This window comes from Diplotaxodon limnothrissa, linkage group LG8 (assembly GCF_057381915.1).
Source record: "Diplotaxodon limnothrissa isolate DT_005_m linkage group LG8, D_limnothrissa_male_GT1.1, whole genome shotgun sequence".
In the NCBI taxonomy this organism is placed as follows: domain Eukaryota; kingdom Metazoa; phylum Chordata; class Actinopteri; order Cichliformes; family Cichlidae; genus Diplotaxodon; species Diplotaxodon limnothrissa.
In genome coordinates, this window is record NC_140603.1 from 23,051,541 (window position 1) to 23,072,895 (window position 21,355).

Genomic DNA, 21,355 nt, shown 5'->3' on the forward strand with positions numbered 1-21,355 from the left:
ACTCTTAAATTCTACTACTTATTCCTGCGTCTTTTGTGATCTTACAAAGCTTCAAACGACGCATCGACTATTAAATCAGTCGTCGACGATTCTGATAGTCTACGTAATCGTGACTAGTCGACTAATCGTGGCAGCCCTAGCATTAACGTCATCGCCATGGAGACCTAAAACATTAGAGTAAGTCATTGTCTTGAGGAAGAAAGAAGGGTAATAATACTCAGTCGCCACCTCCAGTCATTTCAAGTCACCTGGGAGGAATTTGCATATTTGTGCACCTTTTCCCCCGGATACAAACGGAAAGAATGAGTTGGTGCAAAACACCAGGAGTGCAACTTCGAAATCACTGTCTTCAGGCTTCTCATTGGGATTTTGCACACCATTTATATAAAGTCTTCGGTGAACCGATGCTGCTACGTGTTTTCTAAGAAAATCTGCACAGAGAATTAAATATAATCTTTATCGGCCTTCACCGGAGTGGCAGGGCTCAATGTTCAATAAAATAACTCACATTTTAAATTATAACTTGCTAATTTTTGTGGTTTTTAATGAAAGTTCTGATGATTTTCTATTAGCAGGAAAAACCTTGAGTGGAAATCAGACAAACAGCTGTGTGAAAAGAGTTTCTGAGAGACGTTCCAGGTATTTTGTAAAGAAAAAAATCGTCTTTTCTCTGTGTGCATCCTTGCCAGTTCCTTGCTTTGAAATGTAAGAAAAAAACTGAATCCAAAGCCCTTCCTGTTTTCCTAGAAAGCTTAAGAGCTCACAGACCCTTCTCTCTCCTTCTCCGTTTTCCCGTCTCCTCTGTTTGTTTACGTCGATTAAACACGGAAACATCTAGAAGATCTTTATCGAGTCGGTCTCTCCGCACACATTCTCTCACTCACATGCTGCCTGATAAGAGTGATTTTCACCTGCACCTGTGTATCCTCGCACCTGGTTATAAATAGAAGCAGCTCTGTGCCCTCCGGTGAAATTGTGCATGTATATATCCGTCTGCGAGCGCGCTTGTGTGAGGGTGGTGGGATAGCCTGAGCAGGGGAGGGTGCAGCGGTGTAACGCAGAGAGCAGTAGAGAGTGGAGATAGAGGGAGTGGATTCTTAAAATAGTAGGTGAGATTGAGCCACAGATTACATACAAACACACGCGCACACTCACACACATGCACAGTCTCAGGCGTCCATGTCAAGCCCTCCTCATCGACGATTGGACACTCGGCTGTGACCTCACGACCCACTCTCCTCCCACTCCTGAACTTCCTGAGTTCAGCTGGCTTGAGTGCTCGAGCTAATGTATGCTGATAAAAACAAATGGTGTGTGTGTGTGTGTGCGTCCTGATAGGAGGGATGGAGAGATGGAGGGTGAGAAATAGAGGATGAGGTGGTATTTTTAGCAGATTTATTTTTTTCCCCTTGCTGCAATCTGTTCTCTGCAGCTTCGGAGGCTGGAAGGATGTGTTCCTCTCCTTTTTTTTTCTTCCTCTTTAATTCTCGTCTCTCCTCTCCATCCTCCTGCATCTGTTGTTCTCAGGAAGCAAATAACAATAATCTGACCTAATCTGTCCATCTGTAGACTCTCCATCGGTATTTCTCGATCGCTGCTTTCATGTTCTTCAGCAGATTGTCTTCCTTTTTGAGTCCCTCCACCACCCCACCCCAGCGCCATTTTGTCAAATAAAGCCGATTTCCTTTAAAGCTTAAGTCATAACCTTCGTGGTAATTGCGTACTTGCATCTACAACAGGAGAATTTCAGGCTAAACTTTTTCCAAGAAAGGCTTATTGTTTTTCAGTGCAGCCTTTGTTTATCCAAATTAATCAGATAGTTAACAGAACATTTTCAGTGCAATGAAGAAATAATACAAATAATTTTCCTCAACTCTATAAAGACTTTTTCTACTTTAGGTTTTTCAATAAAATCTAGTGTTATTTTGAATTTCTGTCTGTTCTCTGCAGTAAGATTTAGTTTAGTTCAGTCAAAAAAAAAAAGGCTGATGGGGGTATGTGTCTACTAAAAACCTCGGACGGGTTTGAATGCTGGTGACCTTAACCTCAAGGTCAGAGATCAGAGGTCAAGTTTTTTGAAAATCTTATGAAGGTGATAACTCTTGAATGAGGTGATGTTGGATTTTCAAATTGGTACCATAGGTGTGCCGACTAGAAACCTGAGGGGTAACAAAGGCAGTCGCAAGTACTTTTAAGACCAGTAAGCATCGATGCTGTGTGTACTGGATGGGAAAGAGCACATGAGCTTATTATTCATGGACGTTCCCATAATGAATGAACTAAAACAGCCTGATACAACACTGATGCATTTTAATTAAACTTAAGTGTTAATCCATTAAAAATAGATGTGGAGGCCACCATGTTGCCCGCCATCTTGAATACAGTGGCCAAGGTGGACATCGCTGTTCCGCCTAATTGCACTTTATCTATGTGACTAGAGACCGGCCACATGTGTAATAGGCCTTATAACTTACCGTTAATGTAAAGATCAGAAATAGCTTTTTCAAATTCTATTAGTTAGCATTTTTACATGTATAATTTAATGATCTCTTTCTCATTATGCCTCCCCCTGCACTATTTCCTCACCTCAGGCTTCGTCTCCTAAACTGAAGTCAGGGCTTTAACACACAAAAACATACACAAACATGCTTATTAACTTCTGATATTGATATATAGTAGATTTGAGGGCAAACAAATTCAGTGCTAACTCAGTGATATGTTGATAATAGGAGGAACTTAGAGGAGGCATCTGCATCTTCGTGAGCCTTCACCAGAGTGGCAAGGCTGTGGCAGGATGTGGGCGGCGACCTCACACACAGAAGTCCTGTTGTTCCATAAATATTTAAGACTCAACATTGGTTAACAGATTTTTATGTATTTTCCTGATATTCTGGCCCATTTGTTAAACACAAATGTATTTCAGTATTGTGTAAAATAGATCACATTTTAAATAAATAAAAACTTGTTATATATCTTTTTAATCACAGTCCTGATGGTTTTCCTTTGGTGGAAGAGCAGATGTTTTATAAGCAGAGAGCAGAAATCAGACAAACAGCACTATGAAAAGGATTTCTGAGAGAAGAAGTTCCAGGTATTTTGGATAGAAAACCTTTTCTCTGTGTGCATCCTTGCCAGTTCCCTCCTTTGAAATGTAAAACAAACCAAACTCCAAACCCGAAGTCCTTCCTGTTTTCCTAGAAAACTACAGAGTCACAGGCTTTCCTTTCTCTTTCTGTTTTGAGTACTTTTTAGTGTAAACGTTTAGCTGCATTTTGGTAGTCAAGGGAAGATTAGATATACTAAAATATATAAGCATATATATCAATGTGAAATATTTTAAATTCATTACATTAAGAGGAGAAATACCAGACATTTAAAGGTCTACGATGCCGTGTTGCACTTTCCATTTGTGTTAATAGAATATAAGCAAATTTGAACTTTGCAGTTAAATTTGTTGAATTTGATCTGGTTTCTGTCCAATTGCTAATTCAGGCACTTCACATCCAGCGAGCCGGTGATGACCAGGTTATGGTTAACCAAAGATTCAGATGGAAATTTCCCTTCTTTGGCAAATGTAATTCTTGTAACTGAAGAAGTGCAGAGAGGTGGTTTCAAGGGTAACACCGACTAGTATGTGACCCATCGTGTGTGCAACCTTACCCTAACCAGGTCACTGAAGACCTGCTGCATGTTGGGAGGTATAACGAGTACGGTGGCGCGATGCTAGAGTTTCAAGCTCGATACTATGAGGGAAAAAGAAGCTTCCTTTAACTGCTTCCTTATTCACAAGAGGTGGATAGACAGATCAGCATATCATTAATATCAATTACTATATGAGTAACAGTAATATAGTAGTAATAACACTAAATTAATACAATAACAGAAAAAGGTTTACACACATGAGTCTACAGTCTAATTTAGGATTTAAAAAGAAGCTGACACACCTGACATCAATGTTTTTTTGGGGGGTGAAAGCATGCACATTGAGGTTTCTGGTGTGTCTTTCCACGATGCCAGCAATTAAGCAGTAATTGCAGGGGAATGGGTTTAAAATTCCTCAGTATTTTAATGAAAATGCTGACATTTGTTAAATACCACAAAAGAAAGCGATGTGGTGCATCGCCCACTAATCTGCAAATTTATTTAAGATGTTCAAAGTGTCGCTTTCATTTTTTTTTTCAGTGCTTTCACTTCATTTTCTCTGAGCAGCTCAGCTTTACTTCCACAAACATATCGATAAACGGCTTCGGCATTAGAGGGACCGTCTCCACGGCTATTTCTTCTTTTCCGGAAATGCAGCTTAATTTTTTTGTTTTGTTCTTAATTTAATTTAAATTTATATTTAGATACGATTTCATGCTTTCGGATCCTTCTTCAAAAGCGAATCGCCTGCTTGCCTGTGCATGTGTGTGTCTGTGCATTTGTGTATGTGTGTGTGGTGACGTGTACATTTATTGGGTGACCACCCGGCTTGTCCAGAGTACGCTTGTCTCTACGGTGATAACTCTTACCTGTTGTTATGCCTCCTCAACTCTTCTTGTTAACATGCTTGTGTGTGTGTGTGTGTGTGTGTGTGTGTGTGTGTGTGTGTGTGTGTGTGTGTGACTTTGTGTGTGTGACTTTGTGTGTGTGACTTTGTGTGTCCTAGACAGATGGATGATGTATTATGTAAAACAAAGTGATCCCAGTAATGGCCTGTTTAGCTGCCACCCTGACCAACACCAGCATCTCACACACACACAGTTACACACAAAAACTCACACTTACACACACACACACAGAGTCCCTAGACAGCCTGTCTGTAATCGAACTCTGGAGAGGCTCAGCGGTAACCACATCTATAACGCACCCTGGAGAGAGATGCTGGGCGAGTGAAAAGAAAGGCAAACTAGGACAGGAGCGCGGAGAGAAGGAGCGCGTGTGGGAGGGAGAGTGGAGGTGGTTCTCTTGTCTTAAGGTTGCCCTCGGAAAGCATTTATCTTCCAGGGGAGATGCAGAGAGGAAGTGAACAACTGATTGGATGGCGCTGGCTGAGGAGGAGTATTTTAATATGCTATCCTTCGTTTTAGTGCCCACACATGAAAGTATAAATAGCCCGCACACGTACGTATGCATAGGCCGCTGGTAGGTGTGGGGTGTTGTGTGAGAAAGAAGGGGTGGGGGGGTGACAGAGGAAGATGAGAGGCCGCTGAATGATTAAACGTCCTCGGCAACACGATGCAAATGATCCTTATTTGTACAATCGAAGCAGCTCAGTGATGTGTGTGAATACTCTGAGCCAAGACTGACTCAGAAAACCATAAAACTCAAGACAGTTTTTTGCACATTTAACTGTGAGGCCAACTTTTTCTACTTCGAGTATGATACCGATACCTTCACTACAGCAGTCTGCTGGCGATGGCCTGATACCAGCGCTGAATCAATAAACTGTGTTCATATCTGTGAGGAAAATACTGGGAATAATTCTTGATCTGTAACACAACGTCAGGCTACTTTGTTTTCCTAACAAATAAATACATATGCATATAACAACAGGCCCAAAACAAACACATTAAACAATAAAAAAAATTGCATTCATCTAATTTACTCACACTAGTCTCTTTTCAGCTCAGTGTAGGAGTCACTAAGCTCCTGCTTGCTGTTTTTCCTGCTCCTGCACACGTCGCGCGTGGACCTGACAAGAGACAACCAAAGTTAAATAATAATTTGAACATGCCGGGATGTTAGGTTATCATAAATGCACTGAAAGGTTCCCAGCAGGTGTTACACTGGACCAGCCTGCTTGTAGTTTCTGCTTTGTGTAATGTGTCTCTGACCGAACATAACCGGCGAAAGTGAACGAGCGAGAAAGAGAAACAAAAACAATGTCGCGTCAGCGCTTCTCAGTCATGTCGACTCACTTGACTCACAGTTTGCAGTTAAGTTAAATGGTTTATAAACAAACAAAGACAAGCTGTTGACATAGCGAGCGTGGAAAACGCTCCAAACTGCCAACCCTTTGCTGTTAACTTCCTACGAGCTCTGCTGCTACCTGCTGCTGACCTGTGGACGGTATACACAGGAAAACACTGAATAGATTGGCACGTTGTCGCTGATCCAGCTCTTTAACATCAGACTGTTGCATCATTAAGATTACATGTTGCTCATGTACTTGTGACTAGAGTTATTGTAGCATTATGTTTTCTTTTAGTTTCATATTTTTTTTCACAAACAAAATCAGCTGCAGCAGATTTATATAACAAAACAAAATTCAGGTACTATTATAATTTTCCAGTATGTTTATAAATGAACCAGATAACAATATAAATTTATAAGTTCCTCTTTTTTCCTCATCCCCTTAATTTTCCTGCTTTGATTAGTTGCTCATACCGAGGCTCACGGCTGGTAGCTCACTCTGAGCGCTGGTTAGCTTTAGCCACCTTTGTTAGCTTCTTTAAAACGATTAAGTGTCTCACTAGGTTTGCTGTTGTACACATTTTCACACCGTTTACTTACCTGTGCCGGTGTGTGTGTGTTCCACATGCACGAAATTGGCCAACTCACAATCAGTCATATGGAAGGCTGACCGGCTGGTCACTGGTCATGGTGGAAAACACTGGAAATTGGCTGATTAAGTCATGTGGACATAAGTAAACATAGCACACAAAATCCCTCTAGTGCCTGCTCTGTTGACAAAATTGAAAAAGACTTAAACTAAAGAGCTAAAGACATTTTCTGTAGTTGTTTTAAACTAGTTATATGGAAAGGACTGGTCTTTGTATAGTAAGTTTCTAGTCTGATCATAATGATCACGCCATGACATCACAAGAACTGTTTGCCTTTTCCCACATTTTCACACGACGTTTTATTCTCAGCACTTAAGAGCCTTATCTAGCTTCCATCCACCCCTATGGCCATTTCAAAATCACCAGTTAACCTAACATGCATGTCTTAGGACTGTGGGAGGAAGTAGGTGAGAGAACCCACACAGGCTGTGAGGCGACAGTCCAAATCAGTGCTCTGCAGCGCATCGCTGTTTGCTAACCATCATAACCTTGACTGTTTTTCTTTCCTCTGCAGCTTCAGGAACCAACGAGAATGAGGAGCGCGTGTTTCGCGAGAGGATCGGCCCTCGCCGGCGACAGGGCGCCGTCCGTAGGCGCGTCCATCAAGTCAATGGACACAAGTTCATGGCCACCTATCTTAGACAGCCGACCTACTGCTCACACTGCAGAGATTTCATCTGGTGGGTGAAACATCTATCGCATGTATCTGACCCCTTTTGCTTGCTGTGATGCCGCTGAAATGTTGACTCCTCTGTGTGTGATCTGATAGGGGCGTGCTGGGGAAGCAGGGATACCAGTGTCAGGGTGAGTACTTTTCTCCGGCAGACTCCAATTTCTGAAGTAACATTGCGTATCATTTATTATTCAAGCATGAGAACACAAGAGGGATTACATGTTGCTGAGTGACAACTGTGATTTGGTCCCATGCCATCACCCCAGAGCCACGCATTTACAGCATTACACGAGCAGAAAACAAAATGAAGCATAATATTATAATATTAAAAATTACATGCACAGGCTTTTTTTTTCTTCTCTGTGCTTGCAAATATCCTAAAAATTCAGCTTGAACTCGTAGTGTTATTTAACAGACTCTTTAGGGTACTTCATTACTTCACTTCATAATGCAGCCTGTGGAGGTGCGGGTGGAAGATGTTATGCAGCTTAGCGGTGGAAAAGGTGAAGGTGGAGTGGTTGAAACTGTGCAGCCAGCAAAAGTTGTGCCTCTCTTACCTTTGCTTTAATGCGAATGCAGTTTATCTGCTGTTAACCTCACATTTGTGGCAACTTTAAAGAGTTTTAAAAATCCTCAGAGTCTGTGAGTACTCTTCCTGCCAGGCTTATACATTAAACATTAAATACTTGTGTATATTTTCAGCATTTCGCATCATTTTAACCCAGTTTTATTTTAAAACTCGAATGATATTCACCATATTCGTATTACTTATACTGTCGGTCGTTCAACCAATGAGAATTTGGTCAGATGGGAGCAACTAACAGTCAAAACATTACTTAACTGAGTCATTAATGAAGAATGAAGAATGAGTTCAACAGTTCAGCCCGTCCATCTGCAACCCTACCGAGGCCTGTGCTGAAGTAATTTGGCCTTTGATAAATAAGCCTTAAATCCATTCATCTGGTACGCCAACTGGACTTCCTGGATCATATTTTATTGTCTCACCTGTAGTTTAAACAGCATGCCTCTATCAACACAGCTGTCTGTGGTTAAACGCGGTGCATTTCTTCTTTCCCCTGGTTTAAATATGCAACCATAATAAAGATGTTTTGATAACAGAATGGTGTTTAGGTGTCAAAATGATTCTCTGCGCAGCAGGTGGTTGAGCTATGCAGTTTTCATTGATGCATATGGGCTCGAATTTCACTCGAACCGAAGCATATTTTTTATGTTTCATGTGGGTTGTTTTTGTTTTGTTTTGTGACACTACAACAGTACACCTGAGTGCATCCTGTAAAGATAGAGGAAGGGAACGGAAGCTGCTCATGTGCTCCTGTTGACGTGTTGCTTATACTGCACAGTCTGTGTAGACTAATCGTTGCTTGTGAATATGAAAGTAATGGATATTAACAAAGACAAATGGAAACTAATTCTGTTTTTTGCTGAATTATCCATTGTTAATGTCTCCTAGTGAGTTGTGCTGCCTATGAAAATTCTTTCGTTTGTGCTTTTTATTCATTTAACCTTCATTCATTCATTTAACCGAGAAAATGTAACTCCCACGATTAAAATCCCTTACGGCTAAGTTAGGAAGCAGCTCAGTCAGCAGGCTAATAGTACCTGCACAGATATGGATAGATAGATATACACAAGTTAAGGAATATATTGTTAAATAATCATTATTCAGCTACTCTTCGAAGTCTTTTTCGTGTTAGATTTGTAGGCCTAATTAGGTCTTTCTCATTAATGAAGAGCCGTGCAGAGGATGTGTGGCTGTCAGTGGTAATGCTCACTCACCAACATTCTGTTGTAGACTGTAATTATTTGTGATTTTAGTTAGTTAGCCTTTTCATATTGATATTCAGAGCGGGTCAACCAGATCTTTCAGGATTGGTCGGCAGTGGCATGAAGAAGTGTGCGGCTGCATTGCAGTGCTTTGTTGAACTACACTTGCCTCCCAGTTCATACTTAATTTTGTGTAAATATGATCTGAGATATGATAAGAACAGATAAGGCTTTCTTATAGCTTGCTGTTTGTTTGCAGCTGGAAAAATCAGATTAGCACACTTTGAGATGAAGCTGATGTCCCTCTGCCTCTCACACATCTGTTGTTCAAAATGAAAATATGTTTATTTGACCAAGGTTGTGTGTGAATGCCTTTTAGTGTGCACGTGTGTTGTCCACAAACGCTGCCATGAGCTGATCATCACCAAGTGTGCCGGCATGAAGAAGCAGGAAGACACACCTGAGGAGGTACACACGTCTGCAAACACTCAGCTGCACGGAGACTTTGCAGGAATGAGAGGATTTTTAGTGGACCTCAGTTCATTATTTGCTAACTAAAGGCTCAACTGAAGTTTATTAATTGTTTTTTATTCAGAAATCATAACTTAGACAGTGAGAAGAGCACATATAAAGATATACCAAGTAGTCTTGTGGCCCTTATGCATAGAAAGCGGTGTGCACTGTGGCTAATACTAGTTGGTTGAACTTTGTGCGCTGCCTGTGCTGTTGTTTCCAGGAAAATTAAACAGGTTTAAATGGTTATGTTAGCATTGTTCCATAATTTAACCCCAACAATAGAAATACAAATGATCTTTTAATACTTTTGCTACAGTGAGAATACACATACGCCAAAACTCACTTTGATTTGACTTTATTAGCATTATTTTACCTCTTTTTCAATTAAACTTGATTGTATTGTTATTTTAAATGCTGATCCTCACAGTTTCAGAGAGTAGGAATCATGAAAGAAATACTGAATATGGACAGAGACGCTCAACATTCAGGCCACTGATGAACAAATCTGTTGCTTAAAGCAATGTGTGTCAGAACGCTCCTCTGATAATGCCACCCTGACCTCTCGTTAATGCCCCCGTGTGTGTGTCTGTGTGTTCTTCTGTGTGTGTCTCCCTCTGCAGGTGGGCTCACAGCGGTTCAGTGTTAATATGCCCCATAAGTTCAGTATCCACAACTACAAGGTCCCCACTTTCTGTGACCACTGCGGCTCCCTGCTGTGGGGCCTCATGAGGCAGGGCCTGCAGTGCAAAGGTGAGTTTATGAGCAGTGGGGAATTCACATGAGAGCCCACGGGGAAACATCACGGCAGCCCAGGTGCTCATATTTGCATGTTGAAGCCACATGATGTAAACAGGGATGCCACGAGGAACAGCGTTTTCATTACATCTGTTAAAACATGATAACAAATGAAAAATGATTGCTTTTCCCCCATGATTAATTACATTTCTGGTAAAAATAGTGTTAGGCTTTTGCTATAGACTCTACATACTCACATAGAATTTCTTTTTAATCTAATTTTCAGAAGTATCCCCAAGTAAAGTCCACCACTTGCACTTGTTTTTTGTCATGCAAAAATGGCTTCCTTGGTCTTAACTCATGTTTTATACTAAATGTATTTTAAAGAATATACATTTTTAGTTTGCAGACTCATTTCTGGATTTTTAAAGTAAAATGCCTTTAATGAGCACTTAGGTTGTAGTAGCAGGAGACATGGTTTATGTGTTTAAATTTCACATTTTCTTTCTTTCTTTTTTTTACAGTGTGTAAGATGAATGTGCACAGGCGGTGCGAGACCAATGTAGCTCCTAACTGCGGCGTGGACGCCCGAGGAATCGCCAAGGTCCTGTCTGACCTGGGAGTCACACCTGACAAGATCTCCAACACTGCGCAGCGCAGGAGGAAGGTAACAAGCTGCCCGTGTCAGGTCTTTACTAGATTTTCTCTTAAGGACGTGATTTCTAAATACTGCTCATCTGCTGCATTTTCTTTAGGCCTACCACATAAGTTGTCCTCCACTTGTCCAGTTTCCATAAAACTCACCTTGTTAATGCAAGAGAAATAGGAAGATAATATGGGAAAAGACTTGTTTCAGTCCTTATAGAGAGAAATACCGTTGTCATGTATGTACAGGTGGTGAGCTCGAGTTCTACCCGAGGAAATAAACTCCAGCACCTCAGATGTGCACAGAAAATGCATTTGGGACTTTTCCCAGGCTGTAGCACCTTCCCTGAGGCCGGCAGGTTAACCTGTGGAGTCACACGTATAATGTGCTAATTAAGGAGCTTCATTAATTAAGGAGCTTACTGGTTCCTTCTTTTTTTCTAGTGTTTGTGGGAAGCTCAGCTAAGCTAACCGTCTGTTTTTCATCATTGTATGGTGCACATCTTTGCATTTTACTCCTAAGGCGTCTCAAAGGGTGTCCATCTATTTGTCCAACTACGCATTTCAAACTGAATGTATTTCTGTTACTGTTGGATGAAAAGCACAAGCTGTTTTCAGACTCTGGAGTATCAGTTCGGGACGTTGTTCAAAGATGTCCTCACTCACACGCGGCACACAACGGCAGGAGTCGGTTTCAGATGGGTTCTCACTCCTGTAAATACTCTGCGTGGTTTGGGTTAGGGAGCGCACACAGGAGGCAGGACACATGACGCCCACTCGCTTGCTGTGAATTCACCGAGCTATTACCTGCTTTATTCTTACACTGGGTCAATCAGACATCACACAGACTTTGTGTGGGAGCGACTGCGTTGCGCATTTGTATTCTCACGTGCTCCCGTGTTTAGTAATGCCTTTAAAAGTTCAGGCCTGCGTTGGACGTGTAAAAAGCAGCTTTAAAGCTCCGATTTTCAACTGAGAAACTTGGATTCACCTCCGTGACTCGTGATTCAGGAAACAGATTTTTAGAGGACAGCCCAAAGGCACGGCCATGTTGACTCTCTCTGTGTTTCTCTCTTTCTTCAGTTGACTCCAGGGCAGGACCCTCCCCAGTCTCCTCCTGAGCACTCTCAGACTGAGGAGAACAGCTTCAGCCAGCCAGCTGTCCCCACCTCCCCCTCACAACAGGGTAACACGACACACACACACACACCAAAAAAACCACATACGCAACATCAACAAAAAGACATCTAAAAGCCCGCTTCGAGATGGGTACGGCGGGGGGCGGTTTAATGTGTAATTCTACCAGTGAGGGGTAGTCATTCGATTTCAGCGATAATATTGTTGCTGTTTTTAAAAAATAAGTTAAATGTTATTGTTTTTTTCTTTCTCTCTTCTTTTTTCTAAAAACAAGCTAAAATTGAATTATCCCTCCACCGCCCACCACCATTTGGTTGTCACAGTTAGTCATCGCATTATCACACTTTGCAAGCTGAGAAATAAAAAAGTTAACTTTCTCTTTGTGGAAGTCGTCCCATTTTTTTTTTTTTGTTCTCGTCGAGCCAAACGCCGATGACAACGGCGCCGCTCGCTGCTGTTATTTAATCGCCCTGGTCCGGGGAGTGAATCATTCCAGGTTTTAACAGAGGATGTGATCATGTTTTGTTTTGTTTTTTTCAAAGTTTATTGAAAAGCAATCAGTAACAAATGTGTAATGCTTCTAAACAGCTCTTATTTCCGTATAATTGAGTTGAATGCTGACAGGAAAAAAGAGAAAAGTCAGCCAGCCTGTTTTTGCTGATGTCTGATCTGCTTTTCCGATGACACCAACAGACTTGGCAGAGTTGGATCGCCTGCAGGACGCGCTGTCGCTCAACCAGCAGGGACCTCAGCACTCTTCCTCCTCTTCCTCCTCCACCACCTCCTCTTCCTCGTCCTCCTCGGCAGCCAGGCAGAACGGAGAGAGCCAGAGGAGGAGCCTGAAGGATTTCAACTTCATCAAGGTTCTCGGCAAAGGCAGCTTCGGCAAGGTGGGAGAGCTCGGAGGAGGCGTGCGAGGGGGATGTTTATTTGTTTGTTCCTCATTATGTTTATAATTAAACTGTTTTTATTTTTAAATCAACAACCAGTTCACGGGGTTCCCATTATTCATAACAGCTGAATTATCAGGGGAAGTGAATAATATCAGGGGAGCAGAATAGACTGACGCTCATGTGCATTGCATTAGATTCAGGCACCTGCTTTTATTTATAATTTAAATGTAATGTTTTGTGTGCAGTTTAGATTTTTCTGCTTATTGTTTTCTATTTATGGGTTGCAGGATTAATTGGTACCATGTTGATACAATGTCCAGCAGCAGGTCACTGTAAAACCTTTGTATAGTTACTGCAGATTACCTGCCCAACACCAGATGGTAGGTTAGAGAATAGCTGGTAAATATATTGGGGCTCTGAGCAGATAAAGAGCCATTTGTTTCAATCACCAGCTGCTAGAGACCAAAAACAGATCATATAATATTGTTCCATTCATAATTTTATCACTGTAAACCCCCTCTTGCATTTTATAATACACCGACGAGCTAAAACATTATGACCACTCACTGGAGTGACTCATATTGATGATCTTACACCTATTGCAGTCTGTGATTGAACAGGATGAATCTGAGCAAAATTGACAAAGCCAGACGACCCAGTCTGAGTAACGAGCCAAGCCAGTTTCCCATTGTCTGGCGCAGTGGGAGGACTCTTACATTTCATTGGACCACCTTTAACTTTGTTGCATTGTTGCATCGTTTTGAAAAGCTTGTGCAATGTCACTTCATTTATTTTCATTCAGATATGCATCAGTTGTTCAGCCCAGAGCTCCCTCTCTTGGAGATGTGAGAGTCGGGGCCGCTGTATGAAGTCTGCTCCAACATGTAGATTTTCCGGACTCTTTCACAGTTTCAGCCTAACGATTCCTGTCGTTGCAATCTTGGAACGCGGCTGCGCCGTTGAGGAGAAAAAAATCAGTTGATGAAAAATGATTCAGTCTAATCAGGTAGTCAGCTGACCCGATGTTTTCAGGTGCATAACATTGCTCAACCTGACCGGCTGACACAAACCCAGGTCATAACACTGCTCCCACAGGCTTCATCGCTTCGTCCACCTCTCCTCTTACTCAGATATACTGATCGCTCTGGAAAACAGATTAAACATCCAGATTCCTCTGACCATGTCACCTTTTTCCACTTTTTACAATCTCTTTGCTTCCCAGCAAACCGAAGCCTTTTTTCTGATTTGCTTTATTGATAAGCGGTTTTGTTAGGCGGGCACAGCCGTTTGGCACCGATCCATTAAGCTCTCCTCACTTTGTTGAAATGCTCTTATTTCCCTTTCCTTTTAGCGCTCGAGTTCAGCAAATGTTAAAGGGGTGTCCAATCGCAGTTATTCAAGATTACTTCCTGATTACATTTCTTCCTCAAAGATGATGTTTCACCACTATCCTTCCGGGTTGTCAGTAATGCCTTTGGCACTTCTTAACCTAATTTTAGAGGTTTCAGCAGTCTTCTTTATTGTATTCTTTGCTTGATGCAGTAACTTGACCCTTCTGAAACGAAGAAGCATCTTTTCCAGGACCAGAGGAGATGTCTTCCGATTTGGAGAAAGAAGAAGTTACTCACTGTTGCAGACCTGAAGCCTATTACTCACTGCAGTAATTATCTAGTAGAAGACTCTTACCTATTTGCTTAGTAAATCCACATGGTGACCTTTTTGTTTTTTTGGTGAGGTAGTGTATTAAAAACAAGGGAGAAAATCACAAGATATTCAAAACAGAGAAACATTAAAAAAATATGAAAGACTCTTTAAAACAGAGACAATGAGAAAAGGTGTGAAAAAGAAGCAAAGAGGTATAAAAAAATAAAACACTTGTGAATAATAGAAGCAGAAGGCTAATTAAGGATTAAGGAAATGGGCATCTGCTCTTCATCTACCTAGGCTACTAACTGTGGTTGAACCTAGTATGAAAAGCACGTGCGGGACGTAACTTGGAACCAAAGCGTGCGAGTTGTGCCAGCGCACCAGGACGCCTAATCCTCACCTTAAGTAACAAGCGTTTGAAGCGTCCTGTCGTAGGCATTACTGCATTACTTGTGTGCGTCCTGCAGTCTTGCAGGCTGCAGATGGATAAAGTTGGTCCAAGCATGGACAAACAAGGCCTGCCCGAAGCTTACAGGAATTACAGGATCTTTGTTTTGGTGCCAGAAAACTCCAGGGCACCTTTAGAAGTCCATGCCTCACTGGATCAGAGCACTTGAAGGACAGACAGCATATCAAGAAGTGATGGCTTTGGGTTTTGGCTTGTCGGTGTAAACAAAATCAGCCTGGATTTTACACGTCACTCTCAACGTTGAGTCGGCAGATAGTCTGATTAAGTTTACTTCGAGAGCTCATTTCAATACAGCAACCAAAGTGCTTGTAAAGTGCTCACAAAACAAACACTGCCTATATAAGACAGTGTATATAATAAATAATTAATGTAAGTCATAGCTTATACGTGGAAGCAGATGCCTCCTGATCTATGTTTGCATTCATTCTGAATTATAATTCAGCTGATGTATCATAAATCACATGTGGTACAAATGCTTCACTTCATCACCGTGCAACTATGGGTTGTACTCAGTTGTAATGCAAGATGCCTACAATTCGAAACACCCACAGATAACGAATGACCCCGTAAAAAGAAAAAGGTGTTAACGCTGAGATCGCGGAATAAACAAATTTTTGCCGTTTCATACTGCGCATCTCTTATCCAGGTGATGCTGGCGGAGCTGAAGGGGACAGAAGACGTTTACGCCGTTAAAGTTCTGAAGAAGGACGTCATCCTGCAGGACGACGACGTGGACTGCACCATGACCGAGAAGCGCATCCTGGCCCTCGCCCGTCGACACCCCTACCTCACCCAGCTGTACTGCTGTTTCCAGACACGGGTAGGCTGACGTGTGAAGCAAAACGTACAGATTCAACAGCTGACTGCATTTCTCCTGTCTAATACCACTCCGTCCCTCCCTCTGTCTGCAGGACCGTTTGTTCTTTGTAATGGAATATGTGAATGGAGGAGATCTGATGTTCCAGATTCAACGATCCAGGAAGTTCGATGAGCCTCGCTCTCGGTTCTACGCTGCCGAAGTCACCTCAGCCCTTATGTTTCTGCACCGTAACGGAGTCATCTATAGGTAAACACCCTGCTGTCCTCGTTTGGTTTTTCTATCAAGGTCACTCTTAACTGTCAAAGAGAAAATATATATTTATATTTTGCTTTTTATTTTGGTACGAAAAGCCATAGAAAACATCAGTGCTTATTATCTGTTTACATTGCATGCACCTCCCCCAGTGAACCAAACTTTCCTAGAAAGTAGATGGTGCTAATAGCGTATCTGTGTCTTTCTGTTACAGGGATCTGAAGCTGGATAACATCCTCTTGGATGCTGAGGGTCACTGTAAGCTGGCAGACTTTGGTATGTGCAAAGAGGGCATCATTAACGGAGTCACTACCACCACCTTCTGTGGCACCCCGGACTACATTGCCCCTGAGGTGAGATTAACTCAAGGGCCTGCACTTCTTTATGTTGATAGGGTATAATGGTCGATATTCTTACCCTTGTATTGTTAAGTAGCTATTAGCTATTAACAACATTATATTTCACCTGGATATTTGAACATCTGTCCTGATAACATTAATCTGAGCTAAGTTAAAATCACAGATTCAGACTTATCAGTATTGTACTGATGTATCAAAGATGGAAGTCCCATGAGCTGAGTGCTTTTCATTTTTGCTGTCTTGCTGTTTTAAAACCTCGTGACGAGTGACGGACAGACTGTAGCCGAGGACCCCACAAACCACTTGTCTGGTCCTAATAATGACTATAATTTACCAAATGGCTTCATTTTTTAACCGTGTGTGAACTGGAATTTGAAGTTGAGCCCATAAGTTCATTAGAAAGTGTTTTCTGAATTCAAAAATAAGGGAGCCGATTTCTATGCAGCTGTAAGCATTTTTTGCAGCCTGCTGCACTGCCCCCTGCTGGCCATTAAAAAAAAATACAGGTTTAGGTCACAGCAGAGTTTTGGGCCACATTTTAGACCCAGAAGTTGTGCATATCTTATGCTGTCTATCCAACTTTAGCTCCCTTTTAGTCAGGACTAACAATCATATTAACAACAATCAACATCCGGCTCTGTTGCTCAGTGCGAAAGGGAACAATCTTCATTCATTTCAGGGTCATATGACTTCGCTGTCATCACAAGCATTTATTGGCTCCACCACCGTGCTTGCTGTGGGGTCATTAACTTCTGGGGGACTCTCAGTCCCCTTGGTTACAAATATAATGTTTAGTCTTTGTTAAGGAATCAATCAAACACTTTTTGGATAAATTGCCTAAAAATGTCACCGGCCGAAGTGCCAAGTGTTCATGACGCATCTGAGTGCAATCACTTATCATGGGTATTACACAAGTCTGTGTTTGTGCACATCAGCTGAAGGTGGACACTGAAGTTGAAGAAAACTTGTGTGCAGCAGTTAAAGCATTTCAAGGGACTTTTATTTGCATAATTTTTAAGTAGATATGCTTTTAAGAAGTCAAAAAGCATATGAAAGATAAATTATTATTCAATGCAGAGACTTTTTATCTCTCTTAAACATGTATGGAGATGATCTTTAAGTAGTTCAGTTTCCCTTTCACTCTTGCTGCTGATGACATTAGTTAGGTCTATCCATTGTTTTGGCTTTTCTACACCACTTAAAGTGGAATAAAGTACATCCTATTGAGGCTCTTCACCTCAATGGATCTGTTTGCAGGATGTCACGCAAGCAGAAATGTATTTCCTCGTAATCATCTTGAGCTGTGTCATTTGGTTGAATTCAGATCCTGCAGGAGCTGGAGTACGGAGCCTCTGTGGACTGGTGGGCCCTTGGGGTGCTGATGTATGAGATGATGGCCGGACAGCCTCCGTTCGAAGCCGATAATGAAGACGACTTGTTTGAGTCGATTCTCCACGACGATGTCCTCTACCCCGTGTGGCTCAGCAAAGAGGCTGTTTCTATTCTCCGAGCGGTACGTGTCGTCTCTCCCAACATTATCTGACATTTTTGTAGGACTGGTAAGCTCTTGGGAAGCTCTCATCTCCAATTTCTTTTGATTCTACAAGGAAAGCTTAGTTTATTTTAACTGTATTTAGGAGATTTTGATCAAAATCAATTAAAATCAGTTCAGTTTTATTCACATAGTGCCAAATCATAACAGTCTCCTTATTAATGTGCTTTATACTGTCAGGTAAAGGCCCTACAGTAATACAGAAAAAATCCAACAATCAGATAACCCCACTATGAGCTAGCACTTGGCAACAGTGGAAAGGAAAAACTCTCCATCAGAACCAGGCTCAGGGAGCAGCAGCCACCTCCTATGAGTGGTTGGGAGTGAATGTACTAATAAAGTACTTGTGTATTTTAACATGGACAACCAACATTTATTAAACGTGCTATGAAGAGAAATGTAGAACGGCTATATGAGCACTGTAACGAGTGTAACGATGCAGATAAGTTGAAGTTAAGTTAAACAAAAAACAAACTTCAATGTCTAAAAGGCTCAATTCCAGCCCAGACTTGGCCAAGCTTTAACACAACAGCATCTCAATTAACAAAAACTGTTCCTGCAAGAGAAGAATTCAGTCTTGTGGTCACCGTTTTAACTTTCATTCAGATTTCTATCCTCAGAGCGTCACACGAGCAAATCAAACTCAAAGTGCACTTGATGCAAAGGTGTCATGCTGCACTTTCCTCGGACACTGAGGAGAATTAAAAAAAGGTTAAATGCAGTCATAAAACTGCAGTGAATCACAAAGTGCTCTTATAATGCCGAACAGACAGCAGAACAAAAGCAACGCGGTAAATAACACCGGCACTCTGCTGACCTGTTTGATTACTCTGCCAGTGACTCTGTGGATGCTAAAAACAAAGCCGTTTATGCCTCGGCTCTATTATTAGCACCAAAATGCTCCCCCCCTTATCTCCTCAATCCCGAATCCTTTGTCTTTACTTGTGCAAACAAAGATGTGAAGTGTATTTTGTTATGGATTAAACCACAGCTAATAGTTTTCAAGGTCCTGCTTTTCTGGAAGAATAAGTCCAAAAATACAAATGTTTTATTTGTGCAGTTCATGACAAAGAACCCGGCCAAGCGTCTGGGCTGCGTCGTGAGCCAGGGTGGCGAGGAGGCCATCAAGACCCACGCCTTCTTCAGAGAGATCGACTGGGTACTGTTGGAGCAGAGAAAAGTCAAACCACCCTTTAAACCCCGGATTGTAAGAGACACACACTCTGCACGAACTCACACAGGCCACAGTTTTACATGCAGCTATTTCACACATAAACCTTCAGTAATGCATCGTGTATTTGATACTAAACATTTTTCAAGGCTCAGTAGTTTTGTGAACTTGTGGATAGGTATCCGAATTATTATTCTTTAGTTTTAAATTTACTTGGAATGCTGAAAGACTATATACATGACATATACTGAGCAGGAACTACACCAGCAAACTAGCAAAATACTCAAAAAATACTAATTTATAATTAAGCCAAAATCTCAACTGTAGCAGAACGAAACATAAGCTGCAATGTTCAGGTAATATTCGCTAACATTACCTGGCAATGGCTAAACTAAAGAGAGCAGCACACAGCCAAAAAAAAAATGCTTCTTTTTCTTAGTCCACCAGGTGGTGCTGTTGAGTTTTGGGTTTCATTTGGAAGTTGGTAAAACAAAGATGGAGGCCTGAGAGAAGTGCTGTGTGTTTAAATCAGAGATGTTGCCTTTTTTTAACAAGAAAGGGACAAAGGAGATGGATTTGTAAGGAGTGTCATGTGAAAGTAAAATATTCTATGAATACTGTAAACATGAGGGCATATTTCATGCACTGCCATCCTCTCTGGTAATTCCTGCCTCTACTGCCGAGTTGGGGGACCTGTTCTTTGTACTTTGTTCTTTGTACCTGTACTTTGAGGTTTATTTTATCACCCCATTTGCAGTTAGTTGTTAAAAAGCTAATGTTAGCAAAGTATTTGAAACATTAGGGTAAGTGGGACCAGTCAAATAAGGTTTTAAAGCCCTGCGGTGGCTGTTATATTTTCACCACCATCTCTGCTGGTGTCAAGTTGCATCGTAGACTTTCATCTGGGATTGTTTTTTAATACTGTACGTCTCTTTTTGTCTCAAATATAAAATTCAACATCAACACCTTTATTACTATGCTGTCAAAAGTCTTCAGGTTAGCTTTCAGGAATTTTAAAGCCTAGAAAGCCTGAAGTTAAAGTAGGCATAAGCACGGAGATTGAAAAAGTATCTCAATTCGTTATGTTGAGTAATTCTCACAGTACCAGTCAAAGGTTTGGACACAGTCACCCATTCAGTTGTTTGCTGGCAGAATCGAAAAAGGGAAGTTCACATACTACGAGGTCAACTGAGAGTCATGACCTGCTTCCCCCTCCAGAATGGGCAGGCTTTAAGCGCACTCTGTCTCTGTCAATCATTCAAAAACAAGTAAATATGTGTTTTTAAAAAGTCTTTCGGTGTACTGAATTACTTTAATTTTAATATGTGTTTATTCATTTTGTTTGTGAAAGAAAGACTGTGCCATTTAGTCTCTAAAAGTAGCTTAAAAGGCTTGAAATCCCAATTTTGCTAATGCTAGATTTAAAAGGTTTGTGGCGTGTTAATTAAAGACCCCCTAAGAGAGCACCTTTCAAGGAACAGTAAGTCACAGTGGTCAGAAGGTGTCGCTGTCATGTAATTTTGAACGTTCTCTGACATCCTTCCCTCCGTCTGTGCCTTTGTGTGTGTGTTTTCGTGTGCATGCGTCTGCAGAAGACCAAACGAGATGTGAATAACTTCGACCAGGATTTCACCAAGGAGGACCCCGTGTTGACGCCCACGGACGAGGCCATTATCCGACAGATCAACCAGGAGGAGTTCAAGGACTTCTCCTACTGCGCCCCCGAGGAGACGCATACCTAACACATACACAAATACACACAGATCCAGCCACACTAAACTCGGTATGCACGCACTCACACATGCTGACACTCCATAGATCCATAAAATCCCTTTACAAATCACACACGCACACAAACACACACACACGGTCAGTCCTTTACTTTGAAGCTATTGGCTGTTGTTACTTTTGAGATATAATTTACTTGCATTGTGTTGTTGTTGTTGCCTGGGTTCATTATGAATATGAATATGAATTTAAATATGAATATGCACACGCTCTCACAAACAAACGCACGCACACATCGACACGCTCACGTGCGTACAAACACTACAATCCCAAGTTTTACGTGCCCTCGCGCACTCCTACAGTACAAGGTCACTGCACACGCTCAGACAAAACCAAACACACATACACACACCTACACTGCTTCTCTC

General features: G+C 41.6%; 1 protein-coding gene across 3 annotated transcripts in view; it reads left to right on the top strand.

Annotated features, from left to right (window-relative positions):
* Positions 1–21,050, top strand: part of LOC146626920 (protein kinase C epsilon type-like) — a 56,572-nt gene extending 35,522 nt beyond the window's left edge. Inside the window, exons 3-16 of one of the 3 annotated variants that reach the window (XM_085361503.1) lie at positions 7,060–7,225; positions 7,315–7,349; positions 9,383–9,471; positions 9,613–9,615; positions 10,140–10,269; positions 10,779–10,921; positions 11,983–12,085; positions 12,730–12,926; positions 15,692–15,865; positions 15,957–16,111; positions 16,332–16,470; positions 17,801–17,989; positions 19,089–19,235; positions 20,792–21,050. In XM_085361503.1, the coding sequence (XP_085217629.1) occupies positions 7,060–7,225; positions 7,315–7,349; positions 9,383–9,471; positions 9,613–9,615; positions 10,140–10,269; positions 10,779–10,921; positions 11,983–12,085; positions 12,730–12,926; positions 15,692–15,865; positions 15,957–16,111; positions 16,332–16,470; positions 17,801–17,989; positions 19,089–19,235; positions 20,792–20,941 (1,820 nt within the window). In that variant the 3' untranslated portion in view covers positions 20,942–21,050. Of the gene's footprint in view, positions 1–4,148; positions 4,158–7,059; positions 7,226–7,314; positions 7,350–9,382; positions 9,472–9,612; positions 9,616–10,139; positions 10,270–10,778; positions 10,922–11,982; positions 12,086–12,729; positions 12,927–15,691; positions 15,866–15,956; positions 16,112–16,331; positions 16,471–17,800; positions 17,990–19,088; positions 19,236–20,791 lie in introns of all 3 variants that reach the window. The other 2 variants (XM_085361504.1, XM_085361502.1) reach the window with 2 other exon arrangements.
* The last annotated feature ends 305 nt before the right edge of the window (positions 21,051–21,355 follow it).